At 38.0% G+C, this 21,592-nt stretch overlaps 1 protein-coding gene across 5 annotated transcripts in view; it reads left to right on the top strand.

The window, feature by feature from the left end:
* Positions 1–21,592, top strand: part of PDE10A (phosphodiesterase 10A) — a 365,274-nt gene that overhangs the window by 318,062 nt on the left and 25,620 nt on the right. For 4 of the 5 annotated variants that reach the window (XM_057406923.1, XM_057406921.1, XM_057406924.1 and 1 more), the window contains exons 6-14: positions 124–264; positions 2,623–2,778; positions 5,488–5,538; positions 7,525–7,583; positions 12,402–12,453; positions 14,891–15,033; positions 17,132–17,224; positions 17,864–18,050; positions 19,479–19,621. In XM_057406923.1, coding sequence (XP_057262906.1) covers positions 124–264; positions 2,623–2,778; positions 5,488–5,538; positions 7,525–7,583; positions 12,402–12,453; positions 14,891–15,033; positions 17,132–17,224; positions 17,864–18,050; positions 19,479–19,621 — 1,025 coding nt within the window. The remainder of the gene's footprint in view (positions 1–123; positions 265–2,622; positions 2,779–5,487; positions 5,539–7,524; positions 7,584–12,401; positions 12,454–14,890; positions 15,034–17,131; positions 17,225–17,863; positions 18,051–19,478; positions 19,622–21,592) is intronic. The other variant, XM_057406922.1, reaches the window with a different exon arrangement.

Below are 21,592 nucleotides of genomic sequence, written 5' to 3'. Positions count from 1 at the left end.
TATATTACCTCCTTTAGCCAATCCTTTACACTAAGTAGGTAGCACAGTAACTCTGTAAAAGTAACCATGCTTTCTAATTGCATTCTTTTATTTTTTTTCTTTTTTTTTTTTCCTTCTAACTAGAGTCTGTGTGTATTTACACCACCAGGAGCTAAAGAAGGACAACCACGGCTCATTCCTGCAGGGCCCATTGCACATGGCACTACAGTATCTGCTTATGTAGCCAGATCCAGAAAAACGTTGCTAGTAGAAGATATTCTGGGGGTAAAAAGCTTTCTTTTTAATGAGATGATTATAGCATGTTTTTAGAATGAATGGTTTAATACTGAAATGTTTATTGAGCTGAATGTATGACAGTAGAATTTACATCTTTCTTGCTACCAAGAAGATAAAACTGAGTTTGGATTGGCTTGATAGAATAATTTCAGAATATCTCATTTATTTTTGTTTTTTTTTTTATTTCAGTATTTTTTTGGTTGCCAGATAAGGGAAGTAATGGCGTAATAGGACCATAGTCACTTGGAGAGAAAAAGAAAACACCCAAACCGTCAAAACTCCTGTCCTTCTGGTCTTGAAATACTCAGTGTGCTAATCCCAGTCAAGATGACTTCTATACAGTCAACCAGAGTTTGATATAATGCAGAGCTCACACTGACAGGAAAGTCAGAATTCTGTTTATTAGACAGGCTTTTGATCTCTGCTTACACTAATGTAAAGCTACAATACTTAAAATATCGGTAGACCTACATGAAAGGCACACTAATGTAGATGGTATCAAAATCCAGGTCTTTGTCCATAAAAGGGTTCAGAAAGTCCTGAGGTGATATTCTGATAAATCTTGGTACTCTGTATGTCTATCCTTTTCATTTTTTATTTTAAACTTTATGCTCTAGTCACATCTATACAATTGTGTAAAACTGGTATTTAAACTGTACTTTATGAGGACGCTTTATGATCGACTGTGTAGGTTATGAGAACACCAAGGAAGTTTAAATTCTTTCCTCTTTTCAGTGTTTTCTATCCTTTGAGTTCTGTCCAGAAAAACAGTCTTTGGATACTGTGGCCAAAGTTGCACATTGCTGTCTCTATTTTAAAAAATGTCTGTTACAAAAATGTATGACCTTTATTGGCAAAACTCAGGCTATAAACAAAATACCAAATGCCTAATATAAGTACACTTAAGCAGAACCACAAATGCAAAAGGCAGAAGCCGCTTTTCCCTGTAGTAACAGTGCTTTCTCTGGACTATATAGATTTTATATGTTTCTAGTGTTTTTCCAGTCACATATATGGCTTGATTTGTTACTGGCAATTTCCAATTAATATCCTTATATCCTTGTATCAAGGCTTGTATGTTTTGGTTTTACATTCATAATAAACTCGGTGAGGGGGAGGTAGTGAGGAGGAGGTTCAAACTTCATTAGTTTACACTATCAGTGGATTGTTGACTGAACAGGGAGATTCATTTGGGTGACATGGTTTGCCTTCATCTGATTTTAGGAGCATCTCAACACTGTGAGAAAAGTGCTTACAGATAGACTTGCCAGCCATGTCTGGGGGGTGAAGGGACAAAATTAAAACATGGAAGCAGGAGGCTCATGTTGCAAAGTGCTTACCACTCTCCTGTGCCTGTCATTTGTTCCTAGTGGTTCAGATTGATTGTCATTTTAGTAATTAAGGTAGAGATTACTTGCTGGTTTTTTTTTTAAGAAAGGAGAGATTTTAATCAGCCTTGAAGGAGTATCTGTCTTGGCTAAGCACAGCCTGTGGGGAACATCTGGTGCAAATCAAGTACTGAAGGACTGATGTTCAACAAAGTGGGTCTCCCACATTTCACATCGGCTAGTTACTGCCTTAGTAACTGTAACATCCAGGTGGTTTCTCGGGTGTTTGTGAGTTTTCCCACATGGGGAACTAAAGCTTTGGACATTCCCTGTGTAGATTAAAAGTTATGAATTTGGGCCTTTTATAGCAGCTGGTAGGATTATTTTACCATTTGTTCTTATAACTTTTCCAATGGTTTATTCAGGATACATAAGCAAGAGGAGGAAGATTCTTACTCTCAAGTATAATTCTGGGGACACATTTTCCTCCTCAGTGGTTGGTTGAGGGTTGTAACTTTGTATAACAGAAAGCCTTAGCCTGAGGTTTCAATTTTTGTTCTCTTGCAAGCGCTGCTGTCTCCTTCAGAACCCTGAAATCTGAGCAGTCCACTTGATTACAAATGCTTTGGGGTTGTTTTTTTGTGAAGAGGGAAGCGGGTGAGGTCATGTTGTTAGTTTGGGTTTTTACTTAATCTGGACTGGTATAGACTGGTTTGGCTGCCTTTGAGATCAGAGAAAATGTCTTATAAAAACAAACCTAAAGCTGTGTCCAATATCACAGCTAATTCTGACTTTACATCAATAAGGTTATCTGTAAATGTAAATTAATGCTGACTTTTTATAGCATTTTTTTTTGTAGATGTCTTAATACTGTCTGTAAATTGTGCTAAGAGGTTTAGTGAATTTTACCATTTTCCTGCAGATTTGATCAGCCAGGAGGGGGAGAAAAATGTCAGTATATCTTTCATATTAATGTTGTGACAGTTACGTTTTATCACTTTATGTTTACATTTCCTAGGATGAGCGATTTCCCAAAGGTACTGGACTGGAATCAGGGACACGTATCCAATCTGTTCTGTGTTTGCCAATTGTCACTGCAATAGGTGATCTAATTGGTATCCTGGAGCTTTACCGTCACTGGGGCAAAGAAGCCTTCCACCTTAGTCACCAAGAGGTGAGCTCATGTCTGGCCTTTTCCCACTTCCCTGCAATGGTCAGCACTTCAGGATCCCCGTTCCCCCGCAACGCTCTTCTCTCACTCCTTTCATGTGTTTTGTACTTTTTTTGTACTTGATTGATAATGTTATTTATTGAAAAATAAAGCAGTGATTTGTATTCTCAAGAGATAAAATGAACATATTCAAGTACAAGAACACAGCAAGAATTTTGCCTTGTGTTCTTTTGTGGCAAAATGAGTTCAAGATTGCTTTATTGATTATAAACTCAGTGCAGAGTTGTTACAGAAGTTTATGCAGGAGCAGGCGAATGAAATATAAATGTAAATCAAATGTCAAAACCCGAAATAACTTCATGTAAAAAGGATGCTGACAAGTTATCCCAAGTCTCAATTTTAATTTTCCAGCAAGGCTTTATTTTGCAGTATGGAAAGATTCGGTTTTTTTTTAGTGGGCTTTTTTGGTGTGGCTTCCCAAGTGAAGGAGCCCTATTGTAAAACGTAATGTTGCAACATTGTAGCACAGTGTAGTAAGTCTCAATCCTAGGGAGGGGAAAGTGATTTTATTTTAGAACAGAAGAGAAGCAAAGAGATTTCATGTGTTTGTATTCACATTCTTAAACTTACAGACACCAAGTTGTATGTGTCCAGGAATCACGCACAGAGATGCACATAGTCTTTCCAGGGCCTTTCGCTGGGAGGACAAGGAATGCTGGCTGTTGAGTCCTTATGTCTCGTGGTTTCTTCCTAGGTTGACAGCCATGTGCTGGTTTTGGGTCAGCCTTTTCTTTAGCTTTTATGAGCTGGCATCTTCTGTTTCTCCAGCCTATACTATCTTTTTGAGTGTCAAGATTTATTCACTGTACTTTGTCTCCTGACCTAGATGTCCTTAGAAACAGTATGTGGATGACCTGTTAATCTAGGTGCCATTCATAAAGCTCTCTTCTGACTTTTTTTTTTTCCTTCCTTCTGAAGCTTTTTCATCCCAATATTCATAACCATCTTACCATTTCCATGACTGTGCTTTACGCTGCATGGTTTATTGTATTTTTATAAGGCCTGTGTAGCTGCTTTGCTTATATGTGTCCATTTATCAAACCAAAGTTATGAGTTGTTAGCCAAGTACAAACAAATCTGCTAACGAAGAAGATGTCTCAAAGGCTATCACTGTATTAGAAGTGTTGTAAGTGCATCTTGGTTCTTGTGTCTGGGTGAGGATCCTTGTTATGTCCCGTCTACACATTAAGAAAGTTCATACATTAGGACAAATGTAGCATTCTTTTCTCTCTGTACCCTTTCCCAGAGAAGGGAACCTGAACACAGAGATTGGGACAAAATGGGGTGAGTTCTAGCCATGTCTGTTGTCTCGACAGTGGTACTAGATGCACCATGGGACCATGTAGCTGGGCTGAACAGGAATTATTCTTGTGAAAAGAACAGAAAATGTGCAGAAAGAGACAGTAAAACCAGCCCTTCCAAGGGAGGAAAACCTAGCAATACTTGTCAACCGTATATTCCATTTATCAGTAACCTGAGTAGCCTAGCATACATGTGATGATCATACATGTGTGTTAGTTGGGCAGTCAGTGTTGCTTCAGCCTCAGTGTTATACCTGATATTTTTCTACCAGATAAGTAGAGGTCATGGTAAGGAACTGGATTAATATGGTGGTGACAGTGTCCCTGCTCCCAGAGCAAACAACACGTATTCATACAAAACCAGGCTTCATTAATTCTCCTGCTTATATACAATGTTTTTATTTTTAAAAATTGTTTTATTGCATTAATCAATCTGCAGTTCAGGTAGGTCTCAGACATGCATCGTTCTGTATAAATATGTGTCTTTTCTGCCATATGAAATACCATCTGTAACTGAAGTTCATGAATGTACTGCTAGAAAAAGACTGGCTGCTAAATAGAAGTATTTTATTAGTAAATTATAAAAATGTAAAGGTCACTTTCTGAGTGTTCTAAAGCATTCTTTTCATTTTCAGGTTTCAGAAAGTCTTTGGATACCATTAGCAGTTTTTATAACATGTGTACAATGTGTTCTGTTTTGTGGTGGGGGAAGTACTTCGGGAGGGTATGCAGCAGCAGCCCTCTTGTACTTATGTCCTCTGTGTTCCTATAAAGCTCCCGTGTTTCAAGGACAGGAGATTATTCATGGTAGCGCATCTTAGTTAACTGCAGTTTACATGCCATTTGTTTGAAATGTTGCCTGGAAACTGTCATACTTAAAACACTAGTCTTGGCTGAGGGATCAGGTCTGGTTCTTCTGCCACTGAAATGGTAATGATTGAATCAGTGCCTGTTTGCAGCTGGAAATAGCTGTGGCTCAAGAGATACAGCCCCAGAAAGCTGTTGCGGGATATTTTATTTCTATGGCAGATGCCTTTCAACAGTGTACATAATGTAATTTTTAAAGCCCTTGGCTTATTAGACGTTTATTTTGATGTTGTATTTCTGAGCTGATGGGTTCACAATACTGCTTCTGAAGAGCATTTGTAAGCATTTTCTGGATACTGATTTTGTGACTGAATGCGCCTTACTAAAATTGAAACACTTGCAAGTATACTGAGATTTTCACAAAATAACCATCTTCCTGAAGCCTGTCTAAAACAGCTCAGTCAATTTACTTAGCAGCTGGATGGGAGAAGACAAGAACATTTTCAAGGTTTCTTCAGAGTTAGTTTCTTCTCTTTTGTTTCAGGTTGCAACAGCAAATCTTGCATGGGCTTCAGTAGCAATACATCAAGTACAAGTAAGTGTGAGTGGTTTTTAATTTTTTTATTGTGTAGCCCTTCTGCCCGAACTTGACTAGCAGGAACATGGATAATGATCAAATTTAAGTGGAGGTCACTATTAGAACATTGATTCAAGCCCTTCCTTGAACATGGGAAAAATGCACTAACATTTCAGTGTTCATTATGCTGGTTTTCCTCCCTTGCAACTGTGGATCAAAACAAAGACAAAACCCCAAACCAAATCCTTAACAAGGCAGTTAAATAATTGTTAAAGCAGAATTATAACAACTTTGCAGATTTTTTTTTTTTAGGGAACTGCTAGGCTAACTGGTTGCTTTTCTTCTGATTTGGTAATCTGTTTGAGATTATTAGGTGCTGCTGGCTAAACCTGCTTTAAGCAATCCTTACTAGCTGCTTCATGAGCCTGTAACTACTCCCACGAAGGATGCTACATGCTGTCCATAGTCGGGTGCTTAATGAAGCTCCACACAGTGCAAGCTGCTCTAGTAAACCCCAGCAGCTTTGCTAATAGGTTTTATTACTTCAGCTAATAGAAGACAGCAACTCTGACGCTAAACATATTCTGTCAACTCACAGAAGATGCCAAAATAGATTCTTCTGTCAATTCGCAGGAAGAAATTCATGGCATGCTTTTTTTTCAAGGTGTCTTTTGTACATTTGACAGAAGACTTTCTGAAAGCTTCCTGCTTGCTTTTCTAGGATCTGGTATTCAGTGCTGAAAGTCATTAACTTTGGGATGATCATTCAGCCAGTTTTACTTAGGCAGAACTAGCTGGCATATACTATTGTATACCAGTAGAATTATGTGCAGTTGTAGCTTCACTTCATGAAAATGACTCCTTAAACCAAGAAGTCTTTCACACCTAACAAAATAAGGCAAGTTTAGTTTAAGCCTGTTCAGTGGTCATTTTTATTTCATAGAATCATAGAATGGTTAGGGTTGGAAAGAACCTTAAGATCATCTAGTTTCAACCCCCTGACATGGGGAGGGACACCTCACACTATTTGTCTCCCTTCTGCTAAGCAGAAGGCTTGCCTTTGTTCCCTGACTTTTTGCTTAAGAAGAATGCAAGAGTTTTGATCTGGCGTTGGGCTGTACCTGACTCAGCTGAGCTTTAGGAAGTAGTTGATATCAAGACTTTGTACTTAGGTTCCTAATTATATGCATGAGTAAGGCTTGTGGATGTATTTTACCGTATTTTGCATGTTTGTTTATATCTGCATTGCACAGATGAAAGACACTACTAGTTCTGAACAGTATTTATTTATGTGTAAGGTGCAAACAGTAGAGGCTTGTGTTCTTTTTTTGACCCCCGTGCTTGCTGTAGTAATCTACAGGTGTGCAATTCTACTTAGATACGAAGTATGCGATTAGGTGAAGTAAAAATGCAGTTCAGAGCTTTGCTTAATCTAACACTTTGCTTCTAAAATGCAGTATACTTACTGGGTTTTGTGTTCATATTCATGCTGATTTTTCCCAAAGTTGACCATATATTGTCTGCTACTTAGTTTACTTAAATTTGCCTGGTGTCAGTCTTCAGTTTCTACTTTGTCAGTCTGCAGTTGCTACTTTGCAACCTGGAAAAAAGGGTAAAAGTATGGTAAGGAAGAAAACACGCAAAGTATTTGACATTCTTAGAAGAGCTGAGTGTCTGGATAAGGAGGTGTCATTAAGTTGATTCTATAACTACATTCAGTGGCAGCCTTTGAGGCAGCATGAACAAGTGTAACAGCCAACATCTTTTTGAAGAGTCATAAAAAAGATGTTGCTTGCATTTAATAGTTTTAACTCAGCAGCTAAATAGCTAAGATTGAAGCCCAGCACACAAATCAAGCTTTTAATTTTATGCAGTGCTGTAACATAAGTATATACTGATAGTGGTATTTTTCATACAAACTAAATGGCTAGAGTGTGTGACTTCAGTTTCATTCTGACTTCAGTGTTCTTCTGGAGCAAATGCTAACGTAATCTGTGCTTCCAGGTGTGCCGGGGGCTGGCCAAACAGACTGAACTAAATGACTTCTTGCTTGATGTATCAAAGTAAGTGTGATTTGCACTATAATCTCATCGATTTACTTTATGAGATTTTCTAACATGGCTTTTCCAGTCTACCTGTGTTTTATACTGTAGCTCACAAGCAGGTATGAAGGCACATGTTGCAAGGTGTGAGTGGCAGTGGTACATACATGTTAAACTTTTTTTTTGGTGGTGGTGCATCTGATTCTATCTTACAGAATTTGTTTTTTCTTGTGGTGTTTTAGAATCATAGAATAGTTAGAGTTGGAAAGGACCTTAAGATCATCAAGTTCCAACCCCCCTGCCATGGGCAGGGACACCTCACACTAAAACATGTCACCCAAGGCTTTGTCCAACATGGCCATGAACACCGCTGGGGATGGCGCATTCACAGCCTCCCTGGGCACCCCATTCCCATGCCTCACTATCCTCACAGGAAAGAATTTCCTCCTTATATCCAATCTAAACTTCCCCTGTTTAAGTTTGAACCCATTACCCCTTGTCCTATCACTGCAATCCCTAATGAAGAGTCCCTCCCCAGCATCCTTATAACCCCCCTTCAGATACTGGAAGGCTGCTATGAGGTCTCCACGCAGCCTTCTCTTCTCCAGGCTCAACAGCCCCAACTTTCTCAGCCTGTCTTCATACAGGAGGTGTTCCAGTCCCCTGATCATCCTTATGGCCCTCCTCTGGACTTGTTCCAACAGTTCTATGTCCTTTTTATGTTGAGGACACCAGAACTGCACACAATACTCCAAGTGAGGTCTCACAAGAGCAGAGTAGAGGGGCAGGGTCACCTCCTTTGACCTGCCGGTCACACTCCTTTTGATGCAGCCCAGAATATGGTTGGCTTTCTGGGCTGCACGCACACACTGCTGGCTCATGTTGAGTTTCTCATCAACCAACACCCCCAAGTCCTTCTCCACAGGGCTGCTCTGAATCTCTTCTCTGCCCAACCTGTAGCTGTGCATGGGATTGCTCCGACCCAGGTGTAGGGTCTTGCACTTGTCATGGTTAAACTTCATGAGGTTGGCATCAGCCCACCTCACAAGTGTGTCGAGGTCCCTCTGCATGGCATTCCTTCTCTCCAGTGTATCAACCAAACCACACAGCTTGGTGTCATCAGCAAACTTGCTGAGGGCGCACTCAATCCCACTGTCCATGTCAGCGATGAAGATGTTGAACAAGACCGGTCCCAACACCAATCCCTGAGGGACACCACTCGTTACTGGTCTCCAGCTGGACATTGAGCCACTGACCACAACTCTGTGTGTGCAGCCAACCAGCCAGTTCTTTATCCACCTATCCATCTATTAAACTGATGCCTCTTCAATTTAGAGACAAGGATGTTGTGTGGGACAGTGTGGAATGCTTTGCACAAGTCCAGGTAGATGACATCAACTGCTCTACCCCTGTCCATCAGTTCTGTAGCCCCATCATAGAAGGCCACCACACCAGTCAGGCAGGATTTCCCCTTAGTGAAGCCATGCTGGCTGTCACCAAGCACCTTGTTGTTTTTCATGTGCCTTAGCATGCCTTCCAGGAGAATCTGCTCCAAGATTTTGCCAGGCACAGAGATGAGACTGACGGGTCTGTAATTCCCCGAGTCATCCATTTTCCCCTTCTTGAAAATGGGGGTTATATTTCCCTTTTTCCAGTCATTGGGAACTTCACCTGACTGCCATGATTTTTCAAATATGATGGCCAGTGGCTTCGCAACTTCATTCACCAGCTCCTTCAGGACCCGCAGATGGATCTCATCAGGACCCATGGACTTGTGCACATTCAGATTTTTAAGATGGTCTCAAACCAGTTCCTCTCCTACAGTGGGTGCAAGGTCTTCATTCTCACAGTGCCCACGTCTGCCTTCCAAGACTTGGGTGGTGTGGTCGGAGCCTTTACCAGTGAAGACTGAGGCAAAGAAGTCATTCAGAACCTCAGCCTTTTCCAAATCCTGTGTAGCCAGTTCTCCCGAGAGCTTCTGGAGAGGACCTATGTCCTCCCTAGTCTGTCTTTTATTCGCTATGTACCTATAGAATCCCTTCCTGTTATCTTTAACATCCCTAGCCAAGTTTAATTCTAACTGGGCCTTAGCTTTCCTAGCCTGGTCCCTAGCTTCCCGGACAACATCCCTGTATTCTTTCCAGGCCACCTGTCCTTGCTTCCATATTTTATAAGCCTCTTTTTTCAATTGTATTTTCCTCAGGAGCTCCTTATCCATCCAAGGAGGTCTCCTGACCCTCCTGCTGCATTTCCTTCTAGTTGGGATGCAACACTCCTGAGCTTGTAGCAGGTGATCATTGCATATCAACCAAGAGTCTTGGGCCCCCGTGCCCTCTAGGGCTATATCCCATGGAACCTTACTAATCAGGTTCCTGAAGAGGCCAAAGTCTGCTCTTTTGAAGTCCTGGGCAGTGAGTTTGCTGCACTCTCTTCTCACTGTTCTGAGGATCTTGAATTCGACCATCTCTTGATCTCCATGGGTTTTTGCCTGTGTTTCCCCTCTTCTGTCAGAGTTAAACATGGCCCTCTTTTGAGAAGTGAGAAATAGGATTGCCATCTCTTTTGATGGCGAGTTTTAAAAGGCTTGAAAGGACTTTATGAAAAGTTAGTTATCTTGCTTCAGCTTCCTCCACCCTTTTTGTGACATGTAGGTATATACACACAATCATTAATATACACACTTCAGGAATATACCTGAAAAATCAGGGCTGCCTGATTCTTCACAATTGTTCTTTCCCTGCATTTTTAGATGCTCTCTTTTCATTTTCAAAGACTAAGTGCATGTACTATGTTTTCTTTCAATTTCTTGTCACAATAAATGCAAGATTAAATTGGAAACACAAAAAAAGCATAAAAGCTTGGACTTAGACTTGCCAGAGTTGTGCTCTTCTTTCATTCCTTTTTCTTTGTTGCTGCTATTAATGTCTTTAAATAGTAGATATAGCCAATAAATTAAAAGACAAGCCAGAGTTGTACTTTTGGTAAGTCACAGACTAGGGTGTTTAACAGCATTTTATCTAACTAGTTGGTTGAAGAATTTCTAAGTGCATCACAGAGGACTGATGATACTATGGAAAAATGAGTTGTCTTGAATTTTTGCTGTTACAAACACTTCTGTGGGTCATGATGAACAATTCTTGAGATTATGAGATTAGAAGACATCCAAGATTCCTATGCCATTGCTCAGGAATGCAGGCAGCCTGACCCCGCTGGAATAGGGAGTCATACGCCGCAGGGAGGAGTCTACCCCTTGCAAGGACAGCAAGCTGGTTGTATCCAGATGTTTTTCCTAGCTTTTTTCCTCAGGGATGGCCTTTTTTTTATTTCAGCTTCAGTTCGGAGTGTGTCTCTTAAAGGACACTCTCAGCATTCCCTTACCAGAGCTACCCTCTTGCTGCAGTGTTTTGCACCATTATGATCCTTTCCAGGGTGCTCTTGTGTTGCTAATACCTGTACTGAGCTAGTTTACCAGAGAATTCTGGATTAATCTGCCCAAATTTATGGACTTTCAATTTACTCTTGGTATGTAGTACCAAGATCATTTTAAAGACCTTTGTAATTATTTTAGTAATTCAAGATGAAAAAAACACAATAAATACTGCAAATATTTAATATGTATTCCTGTAAGAAAATATTTTGCATAAAGTATTAGAAATTCTAGAATTATTTAGTTTTAACAAAAAAGAAGCCCAATGTTTTGAGCAACAAAATTGGAATATCATTTAGTAACAACTTTATGAACTTCTTGTAGGTAAAGTCTTGCACTAACGAGAAAATACTCCTCTTAGAAATGGTCTGTACTTTTTCTTACATGGAAAGAGACTTTCCTTTTCAGTAAGGAAATTGTTAGCATGCAATGTCACTGGGACATGTTCTGTAACATTTTAGAAAGGGCATAGCATGCAGTGCTCCACCTCTTCATGTCCCTGACAGTGTGAGACTAGCATATATTTCCTTTCCACTAGACCCAAACAGAAGTGAGCTGTATATATGTTCAAGGCCATGAGACAATATCTTTCTGTCTGCAGGGAACACTGTAATCCGAGGGCTATTAAGACTTGGCATTTGCAAGGTTTAGACTTCTTTTACTAATAAGTTTGACCTTTCCCTTTCAATGTTCTTGACTGTCCTTGGACAGTTACCGCTTTGCTGTGAAACTGAAATACCTTATTCTTCTTTTTTTTCCCAAATCACAAGATCAGTCTTTTTCTGCAACTTCAACATGCTACACCTGGCTTGACAGAGAAGACTCAATAAGAGCTTTCTAAGTTGTTGTCTTTTAAATAGTGTTAAGAATTGTATAATAGGATGTAAATTTAGCTACAATACATAGTTTCCATTAGTTCTTGGTACATAGTCCTCTATATGTGAACCTAATGAGATATTTTGAAAGCACGCAGGTAATACAGTAAGCAGTGACAGAAATGTTTTCTTTAAATCTTTTTGATTGCTTTTCTTTTCCTTTTTACTTGTCCTTTTAGAATTACCAGTGTGTAAAGGGTGCCAAAGCATTTTAATACATTCTTAAAGTTGCTCAGCAGGGGCCTATTTAATCAGTGGCAGGCAGTTTGCTAGTTTTTTCTACCGACAGAATACTGCATATTATGGAGAATGGCAGAGTTCTGTCATTGTACAATAGTGACCTAAAGAAACAGAGCTAGAACCTTTTCTCAGTTCCATTGTGCTATAGCAAGCCAGTCAGTGATTTTCAAGATGCAGAAGTTTGTCTTCACGTATTTGTGCTCCACTGTTAAGCAGTTGTGACACCAGAGCCCAGAACAGCCATTTGAGAAGTGTTTGCCTAAATGCCAATATTTACTAACTCCTCTTTCTCTGCAGAACATATTTTGATAATATAGTTGCAATAGATTCTCTACTTGAACATATAATGGTAAGTTGTCTTTTTCACTTCTAAGTTTATTAGTTATTAAAGTCCTTCATTCTCCTTCCCTTCGAGTAAGACATTGCATCGTTGAAATATATGAGCTCTTTATGATGGACGTGTAACACAAACAGTATTAATATCTCTCTATGGAAGAATGTGGCAGAGGCCAGCTTGATTCATTTCACAGCTTTCATAACTAAAGAAACATGACTGTCTCTGAACTAAATCTTTATTGTATTTTAGAGAAGGTTTGAAAATTGTAACAAAAAAGCTTCTGTTTTTATTTCAGCTTGTTGTATTGATTCCTTTTTCCTAAATTCAGTTTGCTACATGCTACAAAACACTCCTTAAGAAGTTACTGTCTGGCTAGGAAAGACTAGAGGTCAGACATTACTCCTAGAGTGTTTTTACCGGTTGCTGAATGAGATATGCAAGACATGACATTCTTTTTACTTTGCAAAGGTGGCTGCACCCATAACTAGAGTGACAGAGTCAGTCAGTATTTTATAACAAATACCCCACTAAACCCAAGTCTGTTGAAATAACTGCTTCATGAATTAAAGAACGGTTCAGAAATAGATTATGTTTCTGAAACAGTTCAGAGTTATTTCCTGGATAGTGCTTACAAATGCATATGGACTGGTTGCTTATAGCATGTTTTGATTGTTTGATACATGAGTTATGCTTTTTAGTTTTAGAAGCATTCATTGCATAGTTATTGTTTTTCATTAATGCAAATCTTCATCAGCTCTGTGATACCATTGTTCCAGTTTGTGTATTCTAAAATTACTCTCCAACAGTACTCCAATACATGCTCCAATCTTCAAAGTGATATTCTTAGCCAGACTATTCAAAACGAACAAACTTAGAATGCAAACAATATTGAAGTGGTTTTATTTAGAAACTTGAATTAGTAATGGAAAATATTCTGTAGTGTTTGTCTTATTCTAGTTAGTACACAGTCAAGAATTCTGCGCACAGGACACATTTCTGAACGTTGACTTTTCCAATTTAAATGAACTGCTTAAAAATAGCTTAACATTTAAAAGAACTGGTATAATATAACATATGGCATTGAGAACAAATATTGATATTCTTCCCTATTCTTTCACTATGAATAGGGGTCTGGTGGAAAACACAGTTGGCAATAAAATATGCTTACTCTTCTTCTTCTTTTCCATGATTCTGCATTTTAGCCTCTATAGATGTTTTATACTCGGCTTCCTTTGTAAGCTGTAGCAGTTGGCTCTTTCTTGGGCCAGTTAATTGAATTACATGTTTGCACATTATTGCCATTTTATGGGAGTGTGATTTTATCATTATGTGGCTTATTCTATGTCTCACAGTGAGAAAAGAGTAGAATCCAATTTTATCTCACTACTTCACCCTTTAGTGATTGCACTTAAAGTTTTATTTGTTCTTGTAATAGTAAGTACAGGGATTTTAGCATTCTTTTTAATTTTCATTAAGATCTCTCAACACAGATCCACTTCAGATCATGCTCTACCATGCAGTTACTATACTTTCTGAGCAGATAAGGTACATAGGAGACATCTGAATTTGATAGAGCAGGTTCTTGAACCTGACTGGTATCCTAAGTTAACACAATGATCCTTGTTCAGCTTCGGTTCACTCTTTCCCCTTGTTCTCAGTCCATTGTATGCTGAAACATTTCAGTGAAGAGCTGCTGTGTTCTTGAGATGAGATTCTGTTCTGATAACCAGTGGTGGCTGCCAGTTGGTTTTGCTAAGATGAAACTAGTTGTTTCAAAGCATGATAGATACTGTGCAAGTCTTGCTGTATTGTGGAACTTCCTTAACTATGAGTGATACCTTAATGGGCTTTGGTTAGTTCATGTAGTTCAAGTTTCAGGTTTTGTGAAAGAGCTGGCACTGGCATTAAGAGGGCACAACCATTTCCTGTTCTGCTGCACAGAATAGGGCAATCCACAAAGGCACTTCTAATCCTTCCTATTTGTTCGTTGTTATGTATTACAGGCAAATCTAGCTTTTTTAGAAACAAACACTAGCCACTACCTTATGTCTGTCTTTGCTGGGTATTCCATACCAAAAAGCCAAAAATATTCTTACATCTTGCTATATCCTATCTATTTAAATCTAATAAAGATAAATAATGTCTAAACATAGAGGAAGGGGTGTTTTTTCTTTTTTTTCCTTTTAGCGAACATTCAAGCCTCTAAAGATATTCCTGCAATTCTTAGAGAAGAGCGCTCTAATTTACAAAAAAGTACTGAATAGAAGAGACACTTTCATTTGGAACTGTGTCCTAAAAGATTGCTCTGAAGGTGGATGCTCCTTCAGATTTTCATACTGGATAATTTCTCCAAGCTTGTAACTACTGAGGAATTACATTTTTATCAGATAAATGACTGAAGATAATCTAACTCATGGCGATTAACTCTAGCTTTCTTTTTTGTCTATAGATATATGCAAAAAACCTGGTGAATGCAGATAGGTGTGCACTCTTCCAGGTTGACCACAAAAATAAGGAGCTGTATTCAGACCTTTTTGATATTGGAGAAGAAAATGATGGGAAACCTGTCTTCAAGAAGACCAAAGAAATAAGGTAAGAGTAGCTGGCAGAAGAATGCAGTTTCATTGTAACTACAGATGTGCAGGCATTTTATTACCCAGTCTCTGTGCCTATCTGCAGGTACCCTGACAATACTTGTCATACTGTGATATCATTCCCACCAGGACCCGCCTCCAGAAGGTAGTACTTCTGGGAATGACATTGCAGTGCCATCGAAACAACGTCTCTGAAGCTATAACGTCACTCCTGGAAATGCCGTCTTCCGGAGGCGGTCCTTTTGGAAATCATGTTGGGAAAAAAACAGAGGTGTTCTGAGGTAGGTAAAGGTGCAGGTAAAGGTGCACCTAATCCATAGTCTGCCAGTTTGGGACTTTTTTTCCCAAGAGGAATTGAAATTTGTGCTATTCAAGCACATCCAAAGCAAGGAAGTCACAATTTATACTTCTTATGGATGGATTAGGCACATGTAGACTTTAGTGTGGACAGGTCATTAGTTTTGAAGATTATAAGTTCAGTAATTTAGTTTTACTTCTTCTCATGTGAATTCATTTTCAAACATTTAATTAGTTGTGATTCTGATGTATGCTTGAAATGGTGGATTTGAAAATGTATATGGGCTTGAAATGAGCACACAGGATTCTCTGCCTAAAACTGATGTGTATTTCTGCTTCATGTTGCAAGTACAACATTTTCACACATTTTAATGCACTTTTTTAATGAAAAAGGCGAAACAACGTAAATATAATATTTTTCACTTTTCTAAAATTATGACTCCTTAATAGATACAGGTTGACACATGCACCTTCTTAAAAAGAAAGAAATTTATGACTAAATATTCTGCACTCAAATTTTGTTAAAATACTCAGCACAGATTTTCTCAGATTTTTTGTTATTTTCTTCTTATACATTTAAAGTTCTAGCCCTGTATGAGATGTGATTCATGTCTTCACTTAGACTCCTTTAGACAAACTTACTCCCACTTACTACATTGTGTGAGTGAGAATGGAAAGGAGTCAAAATTGGTGCAATTTACATACTGACAAGTAAGGAGGTGGTGTGAATTAAAGAAGGTGACCTGCTTTAACATGCACTTCATAATCCTCCTTGATAATTGTTTTATTTTGCTTATATCTCTGTCTTTTCTGTGTGAACATTATTGAAATGTTAACTCTGAGTGCAGAGGTGTGAGCCATTTCACTGGTGCTGTATACTGAAGTACAACTTAAGTATGTGTAAGAAAATGACTCTGAGGCAGTCAGTCATCAGCCTTAAGTTGGTGCCATGTAGTAGCCAGCAGAAGAAACCAGACATGCAGGTGAAATCCTCTCTGCTTTGTCAGTAGCTTCAGTGGAGGCAGGATACTGTCTGGGTACATTTAGATTTAAAAGTGTTACATGTGTGATTCTTTGTACTTATTTTTCTCCACAAATTCTTTTGTGCTTATATGTCATAACTGTTTTATGTCAGAGAATTGAAAATTATTTCCTCACAAGACAGACTTGTAGTCTTTTCTGATTCAACTCCAGAATATGTTGTGTTTAACTTTCTTGGGATAATTAAGGGATGCAGTTAGTACCATGGCATTGTTTGCATGTCATGAGATGAAACAAGCTAGTTAGTTTGAAGTATATGGGGGAAACACATGTAATATTTAGCTTTGAAGTTTCTGCTGGTCTTTTCCCAAAGTTTATTTTACCAAATCAACCTGCCCACCCCCTGAGGAAATAAGCTCATATTGCCAATGATATGTCTAAAGAAACAATAAATATGTAAAAGCAATGAGGAAATTAGTGGCTTGTAAAGGTAAACACAAATCTCAGGTTATGTGCAACTGTCATGTTTGTTAGGCATAACAACGTGGTTGAAGACTTGGAATTTTTGTCACTAAAACGGTCATATTATGGCATCTTTTGTATTAAACTGTGTAGCTATATAAAATGTTTTCAGAAAGTATCTGTTAGTATGTGCTTTTTTATTTCATCATTTACTACTAGCTGTTGTCTTGTAAGTTTTTTCTCCTGAAAGCATCAAAATGACGCTGGTTGGGAACAAATATCCATTACCGTGCCCAAGACAGATGCTTTTCCAGGTAGCTCATATTGTGGCTAACGCACATTTTCATTTTCTGCAGATTTTCTATAGAAAAAGGAATAGCTGGTCAAGTGGCAAGAACTGGAGAAGTCCTTAACATCCCTGATGCCTATGCAGATCCACGCTTTAACAGGTAGGACGTTATTCATGGGAGGGGAAGACAGCTCACCCCACCATTTACTTAAATTTACTACTTGAAATGTCTTATTGGGATGCATTCATGGAGCTGCGATCTTCTGAAGAACAGACAACCTGTAAATATTTATTGAAACGTTTTAGCCATCAAAGATATTTTAAAGATACAAATAAAAAGAATTATTTTTATCAAATCTAAATCTAATGGCATAAAATTTAGTTATTTTTCCTATTACAGATTTTTTGCCCAGCTAGGTAGACTGTTGCTGATTTTCTTCATTAGCCTCCCTGTGACCTGATTAGTTTCAGGGGAAAGAGAAAAAAAGTTTACTAACAAATAACATGCCTAAGTACGTGAATATATTCTTTAAATTTATGAGTAAGCTGACTGTACATTTGAGGAAGCATTAATTCTTTATCTTGCAAATGGAAATTAATGGATTAGAAAGTTCTTTCTAAATATGACACATTAGATGGAAATATTTGAGAACTTTGGAGGTGAACTTGTTGCAAGTACTAATCGCATCTACTTTAAAAGCTATTTAGTATGTTGTACATCAACACTTGTGAGAATCAAGAAACAGATATTAATTAATAATATGAACTATTTTATTTTTTTTTCTTTCTGTCTCTCCAGAGAAGTAGACCTCTACACAGGCTACACAACCAGAAATATCCTGTGCATGCCTATTGTAAGCCGAGGAAGTGTAATAGGTGTTGTGCAGATGGTGAACAAAATAAGTGGAAGTGCCTTCTCTAAAACTGATGAGAACAACTTTAAAATGTTTGCAGTCTTTTGCGCTTTAGCCTTACACTGTGCTAATGTAAGTTTTATTTACAGTTTTTTAAGCTGTTGATTATAATGGGAAGACTTAGAACCCCATTTAAGGATTTTAATGTTCCAGATTATTAAAATGATTTAAAAGTCTGTTTTGTTGAATTAACGAGGAAACAAAAATCATTGAATTATTTGATGAGTAATTGCAGTTTTAAAGGATGATAGAGATTTGTTTGATGCTTTCTGGAATAATTGTACTCTGGATACATCAATTTCTGTAGCTAAACTGAGAGAGCAAGCTATGAAATGTGAATTATACCCATCTGTCATCTCTTTTCCATTAGAAAGTATGATTCTTATTTCCTTTTATAAATTTAGATAATATGTTTTACAAATTTAACAGGGGGAATGAGATGTTATGTATTCTCCCGATTCCATGTGCTTACTATTCAAAGATATCAATTTAATACGCTGTGCTGCATATTCATAATTATCCATGCTTCTTGATAAGTGTGGATATCTACTTTTGTTTTCAAACCCTTTATTGTCACAAATATTACTATTCCCATAGGTAGCATAAGTAATTTAATGATCATTAATATATAAGTATAAAAATGCAATAAATGCAATAAAAATGCTATGCAGAAGAAATGTGTCATATTCTTGGGTGGTAAGATACAATGCAATACCAGTTAAGTCTGGTGATTTACATTAAACCATTTTACCAACATCGTGCTGTCATTATACTGGGGCAGCAAATTTTACTAACAATTATTTAAACTTGTTCCAGATGACTCGAGGTGAGTAGAAAGGCCTGCATATAAACGACTCTTGGGACTATACAATCACTCACTTGTGTGTGAATTCACTCCTTTTAGATGGTGAATATTACCACTCAGGGCATAGTGCTCTAGAGGATTGTATTTACTAGTAAAATCGTTATATCCTCACTTGTTTATGAACTATGCCATGCCTTCAGTAGCTGTCTGAACCTCTTGATCATAAGTGTACTTATTTTTTTGCATTTATTGCACAGTAATGTAAATATGATAAACATCTCATGAACTTTTTACTGTGCATAGGTAGCAGTTATTTATACCAATAAACAGCTGAATTCATGCAGTGGCATGTTACCAGTTACCTGTTACCAGCTTTCTTTCTGTTAGCATATTGCAGGGGTCTGAGCTCCGTTTCCAACTCCTGCACTTTGATTCTTTTTCTTTGGGGAGCTCAGAGACAGTAAAAAATCAGCTGAGCCCTAGATATTTACCTGAGTGAGTAGGTGAAGAATTTTTAATAGAAGGCCCAGTTTTCCAGTAGTACTCAATTTCATATAATCTAAAGTGTAAAATTGAACAGCTAGAAGCACTAACATTTCTGCAGATACGTGTTTCAAGAATAAGTAATTTAATACAGGAAAGAAATGTTTTTCCTTTATTAAAATTTGACATTAATGAGCAACTTCCCTTTTCAGATGTACCACAGAATTCGCCATTCAGAGTGTATTTATCGTGTAACGATGGAGAAGCTATCCTACCACAGTGTTTGTACAGCAGAAGAGTGGCAAAATCTCATGCAATGTACACTGCCTCCACATATTTGTAAAGAAATTGAACTGTAAGTATCTTTCTCATATAGCGAGAGCCGAGTCTTTTATCAGTCTGTAAAAGAGATGATTTTTTCTTTCTTCCCCTTAGTGTGTATAAAAACCCTCCTTACTGGAGGGTTTTTAAAAAAAAACCCTTACTGGAGGTTTTTATAGGAAGGTTTTTTAAAAAAACCCTTACTGGAGGGTTTTTATAGGAAGAAATTATTATTGAACTATTAAAAAATATTAGGAGTTTATCTGTAGCTTTCTTATACTTAATGACCCATGAAGAAAATTTACCTGTCGAAGATGTAGAATAATACGTACTCAGAATGCTAGATTTTTTTCAGGCGTAGGTAGTTACAGTAGTTGCTTTAAGCATTAGATTATATCGAAGGATAGTAGAGATGAGCTTTCTTTCTGATAGTCCTAAACAGCTGAGAGCCAGACAGGAGGCTGAGATGGAGCATCAGTAGTTAAGAGCAAATGCATGATCTCATCCTTTTGTATGTATCTTAGAATAAAAAATTCAGTTCCTTCCTGGGGTTTTCTGGGTTGTATGTTTTGGGTTTTACTTTGTTTTGGGGGTGGGTGAGTTTGGGTTGTGTTTGTTTGCTTGGTTGTTGTTTTTTGGTGTATGTGTCTGTTGTGCATCTTCTTGTGTTTCTTGAAGGATCGGAAAATGTATACAGATCTCCAAACTTCTGAAAATAATTCAGGTGCTAGAGTTTAGAGTTGTGGCCTAAATTTGGAGGAGGACTTCCCATCCAGCCTCTGAGGCTTTCTCTGAAATAATTCAGTTACTTCCAGCTCTTAAGGATCTGCTGTGTGCTGAAGATGTACCTCTATCTGTATTTTGTCATTACTCACTCAACCCTAATGCAGGGAGTCATCTTAGTATTTAGTCAGTGTTTCTGGCCTAGGACAATATGTAGTGACTGGGTACCTAAAACCAGAACTCTAATACTGAGTCACAAAATCTAAGCTGCCTATGTAAACCTAATCTCCAGAGCTAGGTCACTACTGTGAGGCACTGAGCACTGTAGCTGTGAGCGAGCAAAGGATGAAAGTGTGGGCTAATAGGGACTGCTTGCACTTAAAGTTCATTACATGCTAAAGTGATTTGCGAGAGCACCAGAGTATTAGCAGCTTGCACAATTATACCCTAATAGAAGCTTATTCTATGCAATACAAATTCTTGTGCTTTGTTAGATGATATTATGTAACCCACCTCCTCATCCAAAAAAATGACTTTTACTTGCAAAGATGACAGGTTTCATTCTAAATTGTATTAGCATCCTTTAGTTCAAGCAATCTGAATACATTTAGCCATTTTACAAGCAATTCAGCTACCTTCAACCCTTCTTGCACCTGTTCAGTATGCCATGTACATGCAAGTGCTTAGCTGGGTTCAATGGAAAGTAAATAGAGGACTTTCAGCACAGCAGGTGCAGGGAAATGGGTTAATTAATAATCGAAGGACAAACAGTTCTGCTGAGTTGGTCCCTAATATTAGGCCTAAATGTTAATACCGGGAGAGGGAAAAAGTCCTCAGCTAATGAAACATATCAAATACAGTATTAAATGTTTGATTTTTGAGGTTTGGGCTTCATTTGTATTAGCTACTGAAAGCTGATTTTTTTACCTCTACCAAAATTAGAGTGACACTTGCCAAATTTGTGATAGAAATTTAAAAAACAAACCCTACTAAATATATTATTGGAGACCCCATCTTTACAGTTCCTGGGAGGAAGGTCTGGAATCTTTTAGGAATGCCTGTAAAGCTCTCATAATTGTGAAATAAAGATCTTTGTACATTACTTAAGCAATGGATTCTTAAATAAAGATCTGTGTTTCTATTCATTAAAGCCAAAGGCTAACTATAGGCTAACAGTTGGACTTGGTAATCTTTAAGGGTCTTTTCCAATCTAAATGATTCAGTGATTCTGTGAGGATAGTTCCATTGACCTTAGTGGAAATATATTAACATACTGGAAAAT

This window comes from Pezoporus wallicus, unplaced genomic scaffold (assembly GCF_028554395.1).
Source record: "Pezoporus wallicus isolate ANWC-B61680 ecotype Strahan unplaced genomic scaffold, APGP_CSIRO_Pwel_v1 scaffold_6362, whole genome shotgun sequence".
Lineage (NCBI taxonomy): Eukaryota > Metazoa > Chordata > Aves > Psittaciformes > Psittacidae > Pezoporus > Pezoporus wallicus.
The sequence above is the reverse complement of the archived record's forward strand: the minus strand, read 5'-3'. Positions and strand labels throughout refer to the sequence as shown.